Here is a 22,652-nt window from a genome sequence, read left to right on the forward strand (position 1 = left end):
CAGCGCAGCTGTGCTGTTTAACAAACAGTAGTTGTCCTCTTTCGTTACAACTCGAGAACTGAAAGGAAGCTGCTGGCTCCATGTCCATGCTGGCATAGCCCACTGATGGGAGAAGGTTGCCCTGACAGAGCTTTGTAGCAATCACAGATAACAAATTAGAGCGGTGGTGCTGTTTGAAATAGAAGTGCAGAAAGAGGAAAGAGCAGGCTCCAGAACAGACAGCGACGTGTTTTAGGAAATGATTCACACAGTAGTGGCTGTGCATTTGTAAGTGGCTGTTGAAATGTGTTGCTGGTAGGATTAGGAGGTAAGTCAAGGTTTCAAGTGCCGGTGAGAATGTTAAGAATATCCTCTCCAGTAGTCACCAGTGGACACTTGAGAGCTGGCTAGCAAAGTGCCTGTGATCAGTCAACAGATGAGACATTTTGCATTATCTGCACATCCCTATTTTGGGTGTTAGCTTGTTTCCAACAATATATTTGTAACTCTTAGGCAAGCAGAGCTAAGTATTGAAGAGACTGTAACCTTCATTTAGAAAACTTTCACTGCAAATAAATAAACTTTTTGCTTAATTTCACTGAATTCTGGGCTGCGGGTAAAATTTCATAATGCTCTGCAGTCATGTGGGGAAAAGCATCAAATGGATGTATTGATCCAGCTTCCTTTCACTAGTTCCTGCCCATCCAGATGCTGAAGTGCTAATTACATAAAAAGTTTCATCTATTCTGAAAGTTTAACTTCTTCCTTTGCCATGCTTTACATTGATGTTTGGTTATGCCTTGGGTTTTTCAACGAAAATGGGGAGAAAGAAACATTGTGAAACAATGCACCTATTGTGCATTTTAAGTCCATGATTTGTAGTGCTTTCATGGAAAGATCCACAAATGCCAGAGAAGCTAACTGAATTCCCATTTTTCGTTGTTTCCATGGTTGCACTCCTGAAGTTCATTTTTAGAGTCCCTGCAAAAGCAAGGTTTAACCATCGTATATGAAAGCCTGGATACTCTTACATGTTCTTATGTATAAACGTATACATTTATCAACTGAGAGAGATTTTAAATGAGAAATTTTCACTGCCTAGCAAGTCCAGTGCTTTTAGCCAATGTTCGCTAACATCAGTTGTACTATGAGGATTTCAATTGCAATGTTATTTTCTAGCTTAAAAGCAAAAGTGATCTTCCCAAGCAAAAATGTTTGTTCTCCTGGAGTAAGCATGGACTTTGCTTCATTGGATTATGAAAAGCACCTGTTTTGTCAGGAATACCCATGATTTATCACACTAATGTACTATTGCAACAACGGGGAAAATTACCAGCTCTTCATTCCAAAGTTTGGAAAGGGTATTTTTAAAGGCATAGCTTTCTAAGCATACAAAAAAGTACTTAGGAGTAAAATAAGAATGAAACAGATTATAAAAGGACAGTTGTATTGTTGAAAGTATTCCCACCCCCAGATAGCTCTTTGAATAAATTCCATATCTTCTTTCTTGAAAGCTTGAGTCAATCATATGCTTTGATTATAGTGCAGTAACCAGCCATGCACCAGCAGGAACACTGCAGCAGAGTCAATATGTTGTCTCAGCGAAGGAAAAAAAAAACCCGCCAAACCAAAACCCTTCAGTAACACCATTTCTCAGAAGCAAAAAACAAATCCAGGTTCAGAACATACTTGTTTTGCTTTAGGAGATACCAGTGGCTTGACTGGACAATGTGGAGGATATTCCACTAGAGGAAAATAATAGCCCTGTAAACAAGACAATGTCAGATACAAAAAAAAAATCATATGCTCAGGCAAGTGAGCATATTTGCACACTAGAATAATTTAATATTCAGGCTTAGTGTGGGGATTGATTGTAAAAGCTATATATATTTAAAAAAAAAAAAAAAAGGTAGTAAATCCTTGTGTTTCTAGTCCAGAGGCTTTACAGAGAAGTATGAGCTGTTGTGAGCTTGGTGTTGTGCTGGACAGGGATGGTTCTGCCAGTCTGCTCAGAGCTCTCTGCTTTCTGGAACCTCAACAAAAGCTGACCAGTGTTGTATGTGGCTTTCTAGGCTAATCAGACCTCTGTAATCAGCATTGAAAGCGACAAGAATTGGGTCAAATTTTAAGTCTTCTGCAGCTTTAAACAGCCAAGTACAAAAGCTGAGGACAGATGCTGGAGTACCCAGAGCATCTGCTATAGGTCACGGGCAGAGGAAGATCACAAACGCTGTCAGCACTTGATCTGATTCAATATGACAGTTCTTAAGTAGTTATTCCCCAAGAAGAAAGACCGAAGATTAAGGCTGGTATGAAGTGATCTAATTGAAAGGCGAGCTTCAAAAGCCAGGAAAGCTTAGGGAGGAGGCAGGGGGAAGGAAGGGACTGACACTCTGAAGATCTTCTCTACCCTCTCTGGCTGCTGATTAGAAGGAGCAGACCCTTGTTTGCCTATTGGCTTTCATTCCTATTACAAGACATATAGAAATAACTCTGAAGATAACCTAAACTACTGGAGAAGAGTTACTGTTATTCGGTCTTCTGAAACCACCCTACACACTGCAGAAAGGATCTAGTCCTTGAAAGAGCTCCTTGTGGCTGATGACGGACTGATCAACAGAGAACAGAAAAATATGACAGATACAGTCCTTGTTGCTCTTCCCTTGTTTGGGCTCAGGAGAGTTGTCTGTTTTCATGTAGCTGACGTGTGGATGGGCAGAATGGGGTTGCAGAAGGTGGTTTGTAGGACTGAGGTTGTTGAGAGGCAGCGTATCTCTAGGAAAGTAGTTAACAGTGGGAATGTGTGAGATGGGCTAGGTTTTCACTGGAGGATGGAAGTGCTCTACTGATGTTGAGAGGAGAGCTGAAATAATTATCTGAACTGTAAGATGATGTCCTGTCCTTTTCACTGTTCCTACTATTGGCTTCTCAGATGAGTGTTACTTTTGAAAAGTAAAGTTATCTTACCAGAAAAACAAAGGGAGAAAGAAAAAAGAGGATGGGGGAAAAAAAGAAGGCTCTAAAAATTCACTGAAGATACTGAAAAGGAACATTGTACTGAGAGGCAAATGCACATGGAAAGCGAAACAGGAAAATGGGGCCCACCTCTTGATATTAAGAACGGGAATTCTTTTTTACACAAGAAAATGAAGAGGAAAAACAAGCCATTCAATCCATTTACCCAAATACTCATAGTTTTCAATTCAAGGTAAAACAGTAATGAGCATTGAATAGAGTGTAGTTCTGCATCAGTGGAGTGTTGGTAAAGAAAATGAGCATTATTAAAAATTTTTTAAAAGGCTCTTGCCAAGTCTCTTTGTGTTACAGCAAGGTATGAGGCAGTTTTGGGCTGAGAAAAATACTAGAGAGAGTTTGTTCCTTGAGCTTTTTAGGTAATTTTCTTTATCATTTGCTTTCAGGAAGGAGCACGGGAATGAGGTCTGTTTATAACTCTTGTTATTAGGTTTTTCCAGCTGTGCATTTTCAGCGATTACTTGTATCTGCTTCCAGGTGAGGTGAAGATCTGTGTGCTGTGTTATCAGGAATGGCTTTCATACAGTCAAAATTTCAAAGGCTGTTATAACCATTACTCCTAGAGTTATTCTTCTTTGCAACGGCTTTTTTTTTCTTTTTCCTAAAGAGCAATCAGCTGTATAGTCTTCAAATAATAGTTCACTAAATTCATTGCATGAGTTTTATGTGGGAAATGAATGGAGAATATAGGTTAGCTAGTGAGAGAAGTATGTGTTGCTGTGTTTTTTTTGGTGGCTTTTTGGTGGTTTGTTTTGTTTGTTTGGGTTTTTTACTGGTATTTGCCCTCTTCAAATCCAAATTAACCTGGAAGATTAGCCAGATTTATAGAAACAACACTTTTTGTCAAGACCACACATGGAAACGTTAACGCAAAGGGTGAAACAATGGTTGCAATAAAAACTGTGTTGTAATGATAACTATACAAGTCTCAGTTAATACTGACCACATAACAAAGTTGTAAATTAGCTAGAAATAGGACTATGCATGCGGCTCCCTGGGCTTCTAATAAAATCATTTTAGTGAGAAGAGTGAAGCCACTTACCTGTCTGTTGCAATTAAATGCTGAGGCTTATGTGTATAAGCTTTACTCAGGGTTTTCTGTTTCTAGTGGCATTCTAAGACTAACAAGAAATGTGGCTTTAAAAAATTACATATACATGGATTTGTTTTTAAATTGGAAATATCTTGCGTGTACGTATCTTAGTGTCCATATCTTAGCATATTTCATACTCTCCAAACTTTTGATAAGCCTGTTCATTAGAAAAGTCCTTGAAGCTTTTAATTTTTCTTTTTTATTCTGCGTAGTTGGTAGGGAGTATGGGTGGTAATACACTTGCATTTATTTTTCAGAAGTGATCACAACTTGCTTCCAAGTGCATGCAAAAATGTTGACTATTAAGTCTTTTCATTATACAGTATTATTTTGCTCTATGAGGTTGTCAGAAATACTCGGAGTACCTAATTCTGTAGCCTTCAGAGGTATGAGCCAGCTTTATTACCATTGATAGAAGAGCTTTGTTTATTGATTATTGCCTTGAATGAACAAACTAATGATTATTATGTTCCTTAAATAGGATAAAATAATTGGCCCAGACTTTGCAAGCAGTTTTACCTACAAGCTTGCCCTAATAGCTTTTGGGGGAGTTATGAAAAAAATGGAGCAGGATGAAATATTTAAGAGTTTAGTCACTTATTATGGAGTAGCTGATTAAAACATAAAGTGATTAATGATCCCATTAAATCTCATTATGTCATTTTATGCTGTATCAAAGGAAGCAATTAAACAAAAAGGTAATTGCCCCAGGTTAACTCTTGAAAATAAGTATTTAATAGCTGGATTACAGAAAATGATATCTTTGGAATTTATATGGGGGACAGCAAACCAGCAGGTATTATGCACTTTATTTACATAATGCAGAATTCCACAAACCTGATGAATGTGATGGATAGATAATGACATAATCTGATATTTACAAGTACATTAATGGGAACAAAGGGTACCTCAGTGTAATTTTGTATGTGTCTATTTGCCCTTCTATCCTTGTGGTTAATGGTATAGTATGCTTTTTACACTCATTTGCAGTGTTTAAATTATTCTGATATTAAAAGAAGTCTAAAAAAGGTATTCATATATCGAATCATCAGTGTCGACATAAGTTTCTCATAACATCTTATATTTTTTTTCATTTAAACTACCTCCCGTTGTTGGAGTAATGCATTTAAAAATGCATATTGCATATGACACCTGGCGTTGTAGTTGTTAAATATATAGCTAATGATGGTGCCAGTGGTATGATGTGTGTTAGTGCCCAGCAAGACTCATTCTGCTAGGACAACACTGTTTTACAGGATTTTAGAGGAAGGGCTGGACTGGAGGAGATGGGATGACGTCCTCTTCAATACGTTATCATAGTTCATTCAAAGAGGAGGTTTATTTAAAAGCACTCTTTCCAAGTTTTTGTGTGTTGGAAAAGGAAAAAAAAAAACTATTTTTCACTGGTTCTTTATGTTGTAAGTTTATTACTTACTAAATTCTTTATTTTGTATATTTGATGAGAACTATTAAGACCATCATGTGATGCAGTACCTCTGCTCGCTGTGTGTCTGACTTCAAGGCAAAACTAAGTGAAACAAGGATGGTTAAAGCAAGGATAAGCTGAGTTGAAAAGGTTGAATGTGAGGCTTGTAGCATTCTGGAAAGAAAAAAAAGATGGTACTAATAGAGGTAAACAAAGTAGAACCAAAATATCTCAATCCATTTTGTTAATTCGCAGCAGCCAGATGGAGTTGGTGCAGAGCTCAGTGTAGTATCATGGGCAGGATCCAAATAATAGCAAGAAAACTCTGAAAGTGCTGAGAGGTCTCATATATGATGAAGGTAAATGCTGTTTAGGGGAAAATGACATTTACCAACAAGTGGCTATAGCATGAAAATGTCAGAGGCAAAAGAATAATTGAGTGGTTTCCTGTAGCTTGAAATAATAGGATAAAATTGAGGTATAGTACAATGAGGCCTCATGTCCAAAAAAAAAATCTGAAGACACATGCTCTTAATGTGAGAAGCTGTTTTCCAAGAGGAGTAAAAGTTATTTTGTTACAATTGTTCAAAACTAGGGTTGGATGATAACTTAATTTGGTGACTTTTTAAAGTTGTGTTTTGTTTTAAGTAGTATCCTTGATAGAGGCGTGTAGGGGATGACTTAATTTTTCCACCGTTATCTTAATTTCATACAACACAGACCACACCACCAGATTGAAAGAAAGCTCATTAAATGGGAAACTTCCTTATTATTTCTCTTCCCGTTGGTGAAAAAGTTTTCTGATCCTAGTGTGTGATGCAATAGAAATGTTGCAAAGTAAGGACAAGTCTTTAAGAAATTTGAAGTGAAATGAGGTGCTGCACGGGAGCCATGATTTCAGATCTCTGCTGGCACTGATGGAGCCCGGGCACGAGGAGGTGGGGTGATGCCTGCTGTAGGTGGGAGCAGGTGTAAATTTGTTGTGTTTATTCAGGAGGTGGAATATAAGAATTAAAGAGAGATCTGTATTTTTGCTCTGGTTGAAAGGAAGTAGAATTACTGGCCTTTATTGGAATCAACCTCAAGTTTGCATCTGTAGAAGTCTTTATATCCTCACTGGCAGTTTTACCCCAACTTGCTCATCCATTGAAGCCTGCATCCTAGGTAAATTATTAATATTTCCCTCTGTCATCTTCAGTGGGTAAAAAAATATTGCTATGAGTACATACAAATCTTGACTGAGTTAAAATTTCATGTACCCTGGATTATTTATTAGACTTAAGTTCTCTGGTTTGTTTTTCTAGGATCCCCATGCTGAAGAGTTTGAAGACAAAGAATGGACATTTGTCATAGAGAATGTAAGCTGGAATGTTATTTTTTTATATATATATGTGTCTGTGTAAGACTTAGTAATTTAAAAGAGAAAAGGGTGTCAAAATGTTGAAAAAGAATTGAGTAAAATCTGAGCTACTGAACCACAGTAAAGCTTTGCTCCATGGTAATAAAGGCTTGTTCAAATACCTATTGTTAAGTTACAATTAAAATACAGAAGAGGGGAATACTGTACTACACTGCTTAAATTTTTTCACTGTAAGTATCAGTCTTCCTTGCATTATTTTGCTATGAGCAGTAGGGTAAACGAGTTAGAGCTGGGTTATGACTCATTGTTTTATGGGTTATGACACATTATTTTTCTATGAGCGGGGGAGTAAACAAGTTGGAGCTGGGTTATGACATCTCTACATCCCAAGCAGCAGCCCTCCCTTCCCAGTTTTGAATGCTCCTTTTGAGTGAAGAGCACAGTTTTAGCACCTGTGCTTTTTAGGTGAGGAAAGTGAGGCAGGGTGGAGAGGTGGGACCAGCCATGGTCATCTAAGCGAAGAGTGAGTCATGATGTGCTCCCTGAGATCCCATTCTCGCTCTTTTTGTGGGCAAGAACCCTCTTGGGCACCCAGGGAAAACCCAAAAGGTGGATCCTGCAAATCTCTGGCTCCTCTGAGTCAGGAGCTCCTAGAACTTCAAGGAGAGCCAAGTTCCTGGGGACTGTACAAACAACACACAGTGCCAAACAGCAGGGTTTAATGTTGCATAGAGCAAGTGCTTCGTGAAATGATTTTTTCTACTCCCTTGTCTGCATTGGGCTGCGTTTCCCACTCTGGGGCTGCCTGGGCTCAAAAATGGGGCAGCTGCTTTAACTTCTTCAAGGAAACTCCTTTTTAAAATGTGTTTAAAGGGACTGTGGCATCAAAGCAGTGTGTGTGTGTCTCATTAATATGGTTTCATTCTGAACTGTTTCTCAGTAACATGATGTAATTTTTATTTATGCTGCTTTTAAACAACAACAAAAAAATTGCTTGTCTCCTGAGTCATAGTAATGCCACATGGCACTAAGGTGTGGAATTTGCACGTTAATGTTTTTTGCATAGGAAAGCTTGTTTTTTTCTTGCTGATTTGGGTGTCCAAAGTTAAGGTTTATTCTGATGACCAGTGACTTAACATTTAAAAGGGCTGAAAGCAAAGTGCTTAATTTATGCTTTTGTTTTTAAATGTCAAGTTTCTATTTTTGTTTGAGAACTATCAACACAAAACACAGTTTAGTTACTGTTTCCTGGAGTTTCCTTTTCTTTCTCACTTAGTTTATTTTAATCAGGGAAGTCTCTATCACCAATTGTCACGGTACAAGTTCCTTGGGATAAAATAATGTCAGTGTATTTCTCAGCCGACTCCTCTGGGTATAGTTGGGTTTCCTGTGACGTTGCACAAGTTTTTTTTTCAGAAGTTTATAGTTCATGGCCTGTTTTATAGCACATTGCTCTTTGTCACGTGTCACTGTGTGATATATAGAGATGGTGGCGGTACCTTGGTACCTCTGCTGCACGCTGTTCTCACTCTGCCTCAAATCTTCTCCGCACTGTAGTAACACTTGCAAGGGTGGGAGGTTGCTTCAGTTGCTGAGCCCCAAAGTGTGGACCCTGGAATAGACGGAGGTGGTTCCAGTATGTATCAGTGATAATCTTTTGTTGTATGAAAACTTACACTTTGCAACCTCAGTTATGCCATTAGCTTCGTCCCACAAGAACTGGGGAATAGTCATTGGTGCGTAGATGTTTATCCTTGGATTAGAGGATATAAAAAAATATCCTCAGAACAATAAATTTAGTAAATAGCTTTACTGCAAAAAATATTGAAAGCTAATTCAGCTATAAAGCTAGTTGTTTACAATCTCTTCCTTTTTTATTTATTTTTTTAATCAAGCACTGCAGAAAGCTGTAAATACTGCCAAAATATCTGATCTGCAAATATGCTTGAAGATATGGAGAAACTCTTTTCCAAGAGTAACAGCTCCACTTAGTGGTGGATAGATACATGTTCATCTGTTGGAGCAAGTAACAGACACTGATTGACATTTTAGAGCATGAAACAGCTGTGTGTTAAAAATCTGGGAGCTGAGGAGACAAGAGGTTGACCTCCTCGCTCCCTAAACTGTTGACATTTAACACTTTCAGGCTTAACATAAGGTTTTCCTGGATTTAAAGGAACATATTTGTCATTGAACCTGACAAGGACAGGTCATGAGCTCAGGGACATTCACGGTCCTTTTTGTCCAGGTATGTTCTCTGCCTTCAGAGGCTGCAGGGTTTCCCTTCCTCCTTGGTTTGCCACATTCAGAACACAGAATACCGAAGCCTGAAAAGTTTATGGGTGTTCTTCCATCATGAAAAAATCTACACTTTGCTCAAAAAACATTTTTGAGCTTTTTTTATATTACTATTAAATGTTAATCTCCAAAATATTTTTTTAATGCTTCAGTATGGCTGAGTATGGATCACCTAACAGAGATATTCAGCTGAAGTTTGACACCTTTGTTGGTAGACGTTACTGAATTCAAAACAAGATTACTCTAGACTTCCAGGGGAATTTTTAAGTAGCATTTGGGTGACGTGATTTGTGCAAGATGATCGTGCTGTAAATGAAAATGGAGCGAGATTTTTTTTGTGTATATATTGTGTGCTGGGTTTTTTGTTTGTTTGTGGGTTTTTGTTTTTTAATCCTTCAAATACAGGTACTTTGTGATCCATCACCTTGGTTATTATAGGATTTTTTTTCTGAGTGTATATTTAATGTCTTAGCCACTCTATTTGTATTCTAGTAAGTGAACCTTTGTCATCTACTGTATGTATAATCCATAAATAATGTGATCATATCACAGTTTCTTAATATTTAAATGTTGATACTAATATTCCCTAAGCTTCTTCCATGCCTTTATCTCATTCACAGACATGGTTTTTGTATATTTGCTACAAGCTTGCTTGTCTCTAATTTTATCTTTAACCAGACTCTGTGTATTTAGTTATCTGTTTTTTTCTTCATGAGGCCTTTCTTGAAGCTGTCTTGGTTTTTTTATTCTTCTTAATAATAATAATATCAGATGTCCAGATTTGCTGTAGCAAGTTGAAGAGCAAGGAATTAATAGCTAAGAGTAAGACTTACTAATCTCTGGAGAGGTAATAGGCTTTCAAAATCTTATGGATTGGCATTAGTTTGTTTTGCCCCTTCAGTTTAGAGAACAAGGACTAGTTGCTTTCCGTTTAACAATATAAGCCACTTCCTCTAGAAAGTGATTTTTCTCTCTTATTGCTACTACGGGTAATTTGTACATGTGCTGTTTCCACACTTGGTTCCTTTCGCTGTCTGAGATCCCACTTCCAGTGTTAATTTTTTCTGTGTTAACTTCTAATTGCTCTTATGAATTTATTTCTCAGGGTTTCTGGTGTACAACAAAGAGCTTCTGCATGGCAAGAGACTCTATAGGTGCCAGGCAAAACTCATAAACTATATTAATACCTCCATCAAACTTTCTGTTGGGTTTCCATGCTCTCCCATTTAAGCAAAATAACAGTGCATGTTTCTAAATACGTCTTTGTTTTTTAGTGGTGAAATAGTTTTAAGTGGCCTGTGCTGGGACAGTTGAGTGTCCCCTCAGGGGTGCCAGGAGTGGGGCAGCAGATGAGTTTTGGTCAACTTGAAATGAAGACCACTTCTCTAAGGAGAGTTCAGCTGACCTGAAGTTTGGGCTTTGTTTCTTCATCTCTGCAGATTGTCTGGCTAATGGAAGAAGAAAGGGACAGGAGGGAAGAGTGGAGGTTTAAGTTGATCCAAATATGTTGAAGCTTTCACTCACTTCATGTACAAGGACTTTGTCTAAGATAAAGGTAGCTGAAGCAATAGAAAAATGTCATTTTGCTTCCTAGCATGCTCAAAGCATGGAAAAGCACATAAGAACATTCATTGAGAATGGACCATCACATTTGCCTGTTCGACAGCTTTGTAGACTTTGTAGACTTTTTGCCTTCTACATTCTTAAATGAAACAAAAAAAAAAATCAAAGGATGTTTTCAGAGGGTAAAAGAATTGGTCTATGAAAAAACTTTTCCACCTTTTTGTAGATTTTTTTTTTTTGAGCCCATATTTGTATCTCTAATAGCTAATGAATGATGTAGCTATATATTCCAAGGTTCATAGTAGGCTTCTCCATCTTCTCTTCTGTGCTTTGTGTTTCCCCTCTGTACACGGGTTATTCACAGGGCCCAGAATTGTGGTGAGTGAGCCCCTTTCAGTAGCACTGATGTGATCAAGCTGTTGGTGATCATCGCTGTATACCTGATACTAACCATGTTCCTGTTTTGATGTGGCAGCAAACATGGTCTTTGCTAACTACAGGAGAGGACATCCCAGACCTACTAATTTGACAGATGAAAGGAGAAAAATGCCCCACCTGTTTCTGAAGGTTTGCTCATAGATTTATCTAGGCTGGGGCTGGAGGCAGCCTCACCTTGCCTGGCCTGTTGCTTCAAGGCAGCATCATTCCAGGCAAATGCTTGCCTAAACAGTTTTTAAAAACTTTTTAAGGTGGGGTCCCTGCAGTGTTTCCGGGCAGCCTGTTCCAATGTTCCATTGCCCTTGCTGTTTGGAATTGTTCTGGCCTAGATTTCTTTTGGTACAGGTTAAGGCCATTTTTTTGTCTTATGAATTACAGCTGTGGAAAACAGATTCTGCTTTCTGTGTGGCTGGAGGCTCTCTCCTTTCCTTTGACTACTCAACCACAATAATGCAACAGTGGTTACACATGGGATTTCATTTCCCTTGGTTGCATTAGCAGATCATTAGCATTCTCCTTCTAAGGACTCATTCGTGGGACTGGGTGTTCAGCATCCTCCTCTGCTTGTGCTGCCTGTTGCTATCAGGGACCAGCAGTGCTCAGGTCTGCCTGCTGAAGCTTTGCCCTGAGTTTCCAGGCTGTTCTTTTATTGAGATCCTTTCTAGAAAATTTTCCAAAATATTTTGGTGTCCCTTTTTATACCACTGTTTTCTAATAGTGCGTTTTTGAACATTAATGAATGGTGAAGAAAACCAAGCTAGCCTTTCAAGACTGACAGTGATTTATTGTCAGATGTAGATCCTTCTGTGGGACATATCCATGCTTCCAGTCATTTTTTTTTATACCTTAACCAGTAAGAGTATTCTCAGTGGTTTCTCCAGGAAAATATGTCCAACGAAGCTGCTGAACTGTGAAAAAAAGGAGTTCAGTGTTTGCTGTTCAAACTAGCCTACAGCAATCAGTTATAAAGAATAACAAGTTTAAGCTGAAAAACGAGTTCTGTCTTTTCCTTTTGTCTGTTGCTGTTGTGTAACTTCAGGAACTCTAACCCAAAAAGAGTTCTGAACTGGTCTCCACCCAAATGTGGGCAAAGCCTCAAAACGAAAGAAACATCAGAAAAAGTTACAGAACATGTTACATAATACAATTTCATTTTAATGGTACAAGTGCATTGTGGGTGGTGGTGTTTGTTTTTGTGTATCTCTGTTTTTTGTGTCCCCTCCCTAGAAATTCTGTGTCATGGTTGCTTACGATTATTTCTCATTTTGAATGCCCTAAAGCATGTTCTATCGCTCCCAGGTTTGGAGAGATTATTTCTCTCTTCTGAAATCCCCATTTGTTGTTTTTTAGGTATGACACCACAAACAAAGGTGATAATGTGAAAGTAAAGGGAAAAAGAGGGTGGGTGGATGGGATATAGAAATGAATTTTTTTCTAGTCTTAAAGGTGACTGATTTTAAATATGATACAATAAAATGAGGTATTAGCAAAAGTTTTTTTCATCAGATACAGCTCTACATATGTTGTTTTCCAAATGAGGCTTTTCAAGAAATAACAGCTCATTTGATTTTGAACAGTAATTAGCCCATAATTTTGTTAAAATCAGACTTTTATGTTGGTTGTTCAACTTACTTCTACTACAGCAGTGCTGCGATACTCACTTCTCAAGAGCAAGTTTTGCTTTACATCAGAATAAAAGTCCTCGTCTAGATGTCAAATCTTCCCACCAGTTTCTGGAAATAAATGTTGGGAGGCAAATCCCAGCATAGCTTAGTGAATTGAAATTTTGAGTCAGCGCCATTTAGAGAAAGATTCTGGGAAGAAAGACTGGTTTATGGAATAAGGTGATTTCTTATTTGCTCATCAGTTGCTATAGCAGAATTTATTACAAGATCTTGGCTGTTTCTTCTGAAGCATCTTTGTAATATGTGGGAGCTTAAGTTTACATTGGCTATTCACTTTATTTAAGAAAAAGTAATAAAAAAGCTCTATCATTCGTTTTGTATTTTCTGCTTGAAATAAATTTTTGGCTTAAAATAAGAACCAGCCAGGTTAGCCTTTTCTGAATTACATGTCTGCATTTAATACATTTAGAATAGGAAGCTCATAGTTCAGACATGCTTTCCTGGTCCTTTAATTCCCCTGTCATATTCTGCTGTATGTGATTACGTGAACTGTGACTGTCTGTCTGTGTAAATTAGGCTGGGTATTCTGGTTTAGATATAGCTAGGAATTAAATGCTGCTTTGTCAGCCATCTCATTCTTGCTCTGCTTTAAATGTAATAGAGAATCAGAGAACTTGTTTTACTCTTAGTTTTTGCTTGCATTGAATATTTAGCGCTTTGTTCTAGTTGAGAAATCTCCAATATTAGGTTTTTGGAGCAAAACTTGTGGAAATTGTTGTCTTGAGTGGTTGCCCTGGAGACAGGGTAGGGCATCTTTCTAGGAGGCCTGATCCTGTGCTTTTTTCACTAACACCCCACTGTTTCTTGTGTGCACCACAATGACATTTCTGTGCAATTTTAACTAAAAGTAGAATGTGATGAGAGCCAAGGTCTCGGCTCTGGTAAGGAGTAGGAGAGCAGCCTGTGCACAGAGCGAAGGACCCTGTTTTGGGATATCTGGGAGTGGGTGAGTCTCCTGTCTGTCCATACCAACCACACAGGGGTCACTAAACACCCTTAGATGAGGCACCTTCTCTGAAAATCACAGAACATAATGGAAGCAGGTTGCACACTTGAGTTCTGTGGAGAAATTTTACACCAAACACCATAGGACAAGTAAATTAGTACCTGTAATTAGTGTGTTAGGTGAGCAAGGCATGACAGAGGGGGGTGGGGGATGAGTTTGTCCCCCCCGCTATGGCACCGCACATGGAGATGTTTGGCGGGCCAGCTTTGGGGTCAGTATCCTGAGGGCAAGTGCCATGTAAACTTTTTCCAAACAGCTCTGGCAATTCCTTTCTGTTCTGACCTGCACAAGCGCCGTGTCCCCACGCAAAGCCTGCTCGTCACTGGTGCCACAGTGCTGTACAGTCTGCAATGGACATTTTACGCCTGACCAAAACAAGACTCTGCCCAGATCACCTGAAATTAGAGCCATGATTAACCCTTTTTATCATTAATATATAATAATCTATTAAACCAGAGCTGTGAGATGACAAAAAACTTACCTAAATGAGAATTTTAGATTAGTTGCTGAAAGTACTTTTAATATATAATTAACTTTTTACACTCTTAATACCTTGTTTATCTTGAATCAGTAAAATAGAGTATGAAATGTAAGTCCATGCAACTCTTCTACTTTGTTTTTTTTTTTTATTTCAAAAACAGTTATGAAAATTTTCTTTTGTTATTTGATCTTTATCTCCCAAATGAAATGCAGTGCCCAGACTGTCCTTTCAATACCTTTGTTTCTGATGCTGTGTTAATAACTGCACCAAGTGGATCTGTATTAAATATAATTTGGCAGATGATATGGGGGTTTTGAAAACTGTATTACAGCATTTCATTTGAAAATTTTCTACAAAAGGAGACGTCTTATTTTCTGACATTTATGCTAGAATTACATGAGATGGTGTTGCAAAAGGAAGATGGAGACAGGAGGAGACTGAGCGTTAGGCATCAGGCTCCAGATTTGTAAGCTCAGTATGTGCAGTGCACTGCAACATTTACAATGGAACAAGTTCGACATGTAATTTATATGGTTATTACTGAGTCACAATAGTAAAGTACAACTGTTTTCTAAATTCCCAGAACCATTTTGTTTAGGTTTTGGGGAGGGTTATTTCTCACTAGAAGACTTCTATGAATGTACTGTGCAAGACAACTGATTGGAGTTGCTGTCAGTGGTATTCTGTGCCCGCTGGAGGGAGGAAGCTGATAAACCAGGCAAACAGCTTTGGAAACCAACCCCTAATACTACATTAGGCATGTTTAAAACCAGCAGTGTGGTTCAGCCACTCTTAGCATATGTTTATTCATAGAAAATCAGCAGTAAAATATACTTGCCAGCACACACGAGAGACAGAGTCTGCATGAGGTCGTTTTTCTTTCAGACATGAAATACAGAAGAATGTCCTGGTAATTGTTTTACAGTGGGATTCTAATCATACTCTATGTGTAAGCTGAGCTGAGCAACTTGCTTTTTAATAGAAAAGTATTTGCTTTTAAGCTTGTTCAGCTTGCCACTGTTTTTCTGGCTTTATGTGTCAAAGTCTGTTTTTACATTTACATATAGTCACGGGTGTGTATTTGCTCTCGATGTGGTTCAGAATATCATTATGTAAAATGCCACTGTCTGGGGCAACATTATGGTGGATAAATCTTATTTTTGACCTGGGAGCCGTACAGTGTTAAAACAGCATATGTTGCAGCCATGTAGTACAAAATATTCAGTGTGGAAAATGGAAAAAATGGCAAAACATTTAATGAAAAATATTATTGACATAAATCACCTTCAAAGGCAGATAATCTGGAATTCCAGTTGAATATGTTGGTTGATTTGAGATAATACCTTGCAATTGCACGTGCTCAAGGTATGGAAATACGTGTCAAAATAAGAATTAAAATATCTATTATAGTGTAAAATGTAGCTCTGCGTAAGTAACTGGATAGGATTGTACATGCAAGCAGTTGTAATTTGACTCGGAGCCTATTATTTAAAAATAGTGGCCACCAGCAGAACAGTAGCCAGCTGACAGGAAAATAAGAGTTCTGGCTTCCTGAAAACCTTCATTATTAGAGAAACCATCTGGCAGTGTAATAGCACTGAGTATTATTGCCTTTAGCCTCTTATCTTTGGTTGTTAGCTGTCTTAATAGAGTGTAATATAATGGAAATTAATTGACCTCTATAACTTAATTGATGCTATTTCATTCAGTTTTTTTTCCCCTCGCAGCATAGTCTTCATTCTGAATTGGTACTGCACCATCATATTTGTTTTTTTCACGTGAAGTTTCTCCTTTCTCATTGTTTTGCATTATCTATATCTGGGCCAAATTGCTTCTTGAATTTTGACAGGCAGCATAAATGAATTTTTTCTGGTTTAGCTTAGGTGTGATGGCAACCTGGGACTAGGCTGTGAATAAAATGGCATTGAATAAAGTGCCATAAAATGACATCTTGTAGCTGTTTAGTATCTTCTGTGGTTCTACGTACTAGAATAAAAATAAGCTTAAACTGAATTTCTACGAAATTTGTGACCCATACAAAGTTGCAAGTCTGAGCTCAGTGATTGTTATTCTGAGCACAGTGGTCTGTACTTAAGCAGTGTTTCTTACATGTTCCAGTGGCTTGAAAAAGAAGATGTAATAATATACCAAATAGGATGAATTTAAAGGCTGAAGATGATACAGTTGTGTGTTACATTGCGCTGTTAAATGGTAATATTTCTGCTTCTGGTATGTTTTCTGTAGACCAGAGCTGAGAACAAACAGGACTGTCCTTATTGGGAGTGTAGCAGGTTGGCAGAATGGCAGGCTGAGCATCAGGGATGCCAGGCTCTAGAAGTTTATTTTAATATCCTGTGGTACACTGCCCAAAATAGGAAAAGTACCAGGTCTGGCTCTGAGGGCTTTTCCTGCTATAAACAAACAAACTTATTAGTTTGCAGAGATTTTCTTTAAAGGCTTTCAGTTTTTGCACGTAGTTTTAATGATTTGTACTATAAGAGCACTTTGCTGAGCAAGAAATAAGATGTGAGAAACTCTCTACAGCTTTGCTCCCTGAGGCAAAAAAACCTTTTCAAAACAGCCACCAGTTGCAGGAAGGGGCAGCACAAAAATCACAGAATACATACAATATTTACCAAACCAGAAGTAACACTGAAAATTACATGAAGAATTATCTCTTAATTTTGTCCGTAAAGTAGATCCCTGAAATGGAAATTAATTAGCATTTTTTTGTGATGAAGAGTGAGAAGTTACTTAGAATGAGAGATTTGTCAGTGCTTTCCACTTTTAAGGGCTAAATAAAGTTGGAAAAGAATACAAGAATGCAGAAATCAACTCCCATCAAAATCTGTCTCTGACAAAATCTTAGACCTTTTTACCTCTCTTCACTACCCCTGCATCATTGGCTTTTTTTTCCAACCCATCCATTTGGTAGTTTCTGTCCTTTAATGTATCTTTCCCTGAAAACGAAAAGCACAAGACCCAAGAAATAGCTCATGTTGTTGCATAAACACTGTTGTCTGCAACAGAAAGGTAAGACTGAGGGAGACTGTATGGTTGAATAATATGGGCAGCAGGAAAAACAGAAGCAGAGAGGATGAGAAAATGGAATAAGAGCGAGGGAAACGCTCTCATAGAACCTCGAGTAAGTGCCGAAGTCCTGAATGACAAGAGGGTATTTGCTTCCAGGAGCAGTCACAGGAAGGAATGGGATGAGTTGGGTAGGATTTTGTCTATATATTTGTCAATAAAAGGACAAAAGGAAATATTTGGAAAATGACCCTAAAAATCTGTCAGCGAAGAATTAGTATGAAGTTTATGTGCTTGTTGTTCCATGAGTCATCTATATAAATCTTCCCCATAATTAGTTATAATTCATATTATATAACTTTAATTATATATTATAACCAAAGAAACACATTTATTAGGGAGGATTTGCAGTATAAAATGAATAGACTGCATAAATAACTAGCATGGGTGCTGTTGAGGAAGGGTGTTATCTCAAAGGATATTAGAAATCTGTGGAACAATTGGGGTCTTCACCTGGCCTTAATGAAATAGTTCTGGCTCTAATGCTGCCCACTTTATCACCTACTTCTCCATCCTTTCTCTGTGGTCTCCCTTTCAGATGAAACAGCTGCTTCATGGAAACCAAGCTTTTTTGTTTGTTTTTGTTTTTAGTTTCTGTAACTCTTAAATATATTGTGCAATACTTTGGGAAGTAGCTTAGTGTCTTTTCAGTTGGTAACTTCTAAATTTAGTATTTTTCCCTGCCTCTAGTTCAGTCTTTGGAAGTTTGTATAAGGTCTCCTGTGAAGGGTCCGTATTGCAGAACTGGGAGTTTGGCTGACCTATTGAAGTGAGCAAGTGTAAGATGGGGAAGCATGAAGTCGGCTGTGAGGGAGAACATGGGCAATTATAAGGGCTGACTTCTTTCTGCATTACAAATTCCAGTTGTCTTTGGTCCACCACACACAAGTGTTGCTTTGCAGCTGATGAAGATTCATTACTGGTCTTCACATATGCGCATTGTAACTGTGTGTTTCCTCAGAGCAGCTGTGGTAGACATCCCAAATTACGACTGGTTGCCTGAGCTGGCAACAGGTTGTGTAGACAGACCAGATGTGCGAACACTGCTAGTTTTTGGGCAGGTGGGAACAGTTTCAAAAGAATTTGGACTTCATTTGCCTTGAACATTTCTTGAGCATGGACATTTCTTTTGTCACTACCACAGGAAAAATATGGTTGAAGTTACATCCTTAAAGAGTCAGCGATTGTGCAGATGTGGTCGTGGCTGTTCAGCTTTACACTTTGAAGCCAAACCCTTTCAGAAATGAACATATTTTCCTGATATTTTCTTTGCAAGTACAAACTGGAAGGTGTTACATTAAGTGACAGCTGAGTTTCTGGGAGTCATGGTGTGGATGGCCATGAACCGATGAGACACAACTGGATAATCTGCAGTCTTATCTCATTCCCTCCCCACCACGCAAAACCGTTTTGTGTCCCCTGGCATGTGCAAAACCTTTTTTCCTACAGTAGCAAAGTTGCCACAGTTGTTAGAAAGGCACCACTCTTTCTTTGAAAAATCTGCCTCAATGCACTGCAAAGTGATGTTTGATTTGGTTTTGGTTGATTGTTTTTTACCTGCCAGGCAATGGTAAGTTGGAGTAATGGGCTGTGATTTAGATTTAATCTATTAGTAAATAGATTAGAAGAAAATGGTTAAATATGAAATGGGTGTTGACTATGGAGTATTTCATCTGCAAAGGCCAATTGTTTGGGTCAAATTGAATGCTTGTGCCAGAGAACTATCTGTCAAGTCATCTTTACTTCAAATTGGTGAGTAATGCTGAAGATGCTGATCACTATCATTGCAGGGAAGAGCTCTCACGTCGTCTTCAAGTTCAGTATGAGTATAGATCAACAACTAATCTGTAACTCAATTTGGTTTGAAACTGTGGTGGCACAAGTCATTGGCTTTATTCTGTGAAACCCCCACTGTGCAGCACCCTGCTTGTCCCAGTGCTGGCTGGGAGGCTTTTCAGAGGTTATTAAGGCTATTCTTGTTCTCTGGTGCACAGTGATAAGTAGTGGAGCATGCAATGGCCAAAAGAGTCCTTGGACCTGCTGACCCATATGGTGAGAGATGGCTATGTCTCTTGTGATGCTGGCTGTAAGGCTGAGCCTTAGAATTTAGAAGGGAGGAAATGAAATTGTGTGGCACTGCCATCTCTCAGCATCTGAGTTTCTCCCAGGCTTTAAAATTATGGCAGAGTTTAATCCCCCCGGTATAGTGTGTCCTGGTGAAACCTTGGGCAGAACACGAACTTTGCATAATGCTGGTAGTGTGCTACGACCACTTGATGGCACCCTTTGATTTGGTACATGCCTCATTAGCCATAGCATAGTGCAGTGTAGCTGTAGAATTTGTAATGGAATAACACATAAGAACTAAAGACTGCAAGGTATCTGGTTAATGTAGAGGTGAAATGAATGAAACAGCAAGGCTAAGCTTTCCTGACCCTTCATGAGAGAATAGATGAAAAAAGGAAGAATAAGCTATTGTGCCAAAGGGAGATGATGAAATTCAAGATCCACACACATAATCTCTGGCTCAGCCTCTGAAATGTTAATCCCTGGGTAGAATTATTTGAGCTGTAGATTGCAATTTATCATCAAAATGGCACTGTGTCAAACAATACTTCTTGTATGTGTGATGTTTAGAACTATCCAATTTTAATATAAAATGGTTCACAGAGCACTGTCTAGCATTTAAGTAGCAACTCATTAAGCTCAGGATGTTTTTGCTCGTTTCTGTATACCCATGGTAATAATGTAGAGTTATATTCCATAGATCGCTCTTAGGGTCTTTTACTAGCCAGATAGTATGTTTTATGGAGTGATCTGTTTTGATCTGGGCAGTGACAGGTGATGGGACCACTTGATTGTAGTTCTAACACAAAGTGGTCTGGGATGTTTATTTTGAGGTACTCAGTTAATTTTTACAATGAAAAAATTGTCCAAAAAATTGCTGGTGGTTTAAAAATCCCCAGGACTGGAGATTAATGTTTTGCCAAGTTGTGCAAATGATTGTTTTGAGGTTACAAAAAATGTTTTCTCATTATGTTTTACAAGCTGTAACACCTATCAAGTTTGTCTTTCCTTGCTTTTAAAGTATGCCAGTAGAGGGAGTAGAAAAATTACCATCCCAGTAAGGATAGAATATTCTGCACTAAAATTCAGCCCTTTCTCCTTTAGAAATCTTAGTATTTCACGCTGTAGTCTGTTACTGAAAGTGAAAGCTCCAGTACCTTGAGAAAATGGAATTAGGAGAAGATAAACACAGCCCAGACAGTTTCTGAAATGTAGGGATGTGTGAAACAGCATAATAATTAGAGAATAATATTTAATTCCAAAGATATATTTAGATATATGAATTGCCCTTTTTTATCCCCCTACTATTTGTGGCTTGTTTGAAAATCACCATGTAATTTTATTGTTACAGCAAAACTCAACATGTTTTAGTGCATGCTAATAAATTAATTTCTCTGTGTTTATTTTTAAAATTGGTCTCTATAAAAATGTGCAATTAAATTGTATAAGGCATTCGTAAATACAAAATACTTTAAAATAGGGAGTTTTGTTGCAAGTCTTGCATTTTTTCCTTGGGAAAGGCGAGAGACTGAAGAAGGAGGGAGGAAGCAGAGTGTAAACCCTGCCAACCTGGCAAATTCATAATTCCTCTGTAGAAGTTTCCGAAGGTGCTGCGATTTCAAGCAGAAAGGAGTTGGTGATCTTCCCGTGTTTAAAAAGTCTTTTTTAGCCTGGTGGTAATTAAAATCTCCTCTAAAAATATTCCAGTATCAACAAGAGATTTCGAAAAGCTTTGGCGTGTTTGGTTAGCAGGTATATACCCCGCATTTTGGAATCGTAGGGCTGACTGAGCAGTCATGATGGCTGTGAACTGAACTATGAAGGAGACATTTGTCTTAGACAGGGACCTTTTGTGTTAATCCTTCCAACCTTTATATCGTAGCATTTTGTGATGGTATTTAGTCAACAAATAACTGGTATTGTGTGCTTGTGATCCCTCTCCATCAGAAATGAGTGTCTGTGTGGAATAAGTATCAGGGTTAGATAAGAATTATTATTTTATTTTATATTTTTCCTGCACTGTGGCCTTTTTTCCTTGCAGGCTGGTGCCTTAGCACACGTAGTTTCTAGATTAATATTTATATGTGGATACTCAGGAGATTAACGTGATTATATTGAGTGTGCAGCTGTTTATTTGTGCATGCAGTTGTTTTCTATGCATCCTAGATAAACATGTTATCAGAGTATACCTCAGCACAGATATTCACGTCTTGAAAATATACATACCAGTGAGGCTTCACCACTGTCTGCCCAGCCCAAACACACAGAATGTATAATCAGAGTCACTGGAGTTTTGCTGCTTTAGAAAAGGTGGTTTTTTCATCCAACAGCCTGTGGTGTGAGTTGCTATATCAGGTCACTATTTCTGGGTTTTGCTGCTGCATCAGCCTTGGTATTTTAGCTGTTTGGGCTTGCAGTCGCTTCCTTGCTGATGTTTTGCCTCCTTGTTAGTTCTGTGTGTTACACTGAAAACAGTTGTGCTTTCAGAAAAATGGTATATTTTGTGCTGTAGCGTCCGTTTGTATTACATGGTTAAAGTTTTTGCAGCTTAAAACCATTCATTCCCTACATGAGTCTATGACTGTGGTGGGGTTTTTTTGGTTGAAAACGTGTTCAAATCCACCACATGTTTACTAGAATCAATAAAGTTGTGTTTCATTCTTTCGCACTACTGTGAAAGATAAAACTTGTGTTTTATAAATGGGGAGTTCAGATTTTGTTTGATAATAGCCTTTATACCAGGTATTTTGACCCTGAATTATGTATGAATTTGAGGATCAGATTTGATCAGCTTCGTAACATTGAGCTTTTAAAGTGTGTTTGTTTAAACTTCTATGACATATGAGACACTTAATTAAGCTTCTTGTGTCCTGTTTTGCAGCATAGTGGTAATTAAATGTAAAATCTGTTTTTAAACCAGAAATTGTACAGAAGCAAGTCACAACAAATCTTGATAGTGTTGTTTTGTGTTCTGTCTGGAAATGGTATGAAGAAGTCTCTTACAGAACAGCTTTTAAATGTGTCCAGGATTTGTACATGGATTTCACTGTCAAGCTTTTAGAACTGATTTTCTTCTAAGTAAAGATTTCAAATTGCTGTTTATAAAAGGAACAAAAGGGTTTTTTTGACTTAT

The 22,652-nt window shown here is 38.1% G+C and overlaps 1 protein-coding gene across 23 annotated transcripts in view; it reads left to right on the forward strand.

Moving 5' to 3' along the window:
• The window catches only part of EHBP1 (EH domain binding protein 1), a 225,538-nt gene that overhangs the window by 47,206 nt on the left and 155,680 nt on the right, over positions 1–22,652 (forward strand). For all 23 annotated transcript variants that reach the window (XM_065059180.1, XM_065059183.1, XM_065059184.1 and 20 more), the window contains exon 5: positions 6,836–6,889. In XM_065059180.1, the coding sequence (XP_064915252.1) occupies positions 6,836–6,889 (54 nt within the window). The remainder of the gene's footprint in view (positions 1–6,835; positions 6,890–22,652) is intronic.

This window comes from Columba livia, chromosome 3 (genome assembly GCF_036013475.1).
Source record: "Columba livia isolate bColLiv1 breed racing homer chromosome 3, bColLiv1.pat.W.v2, whole genome shotgun sequence".
In the NCBI taxonomy this organism is placed as follows: Eukaryota; Metazoa; Chordata; class Aves; order Columbiformes; family Columbidae; genus Columba; species Columba livia.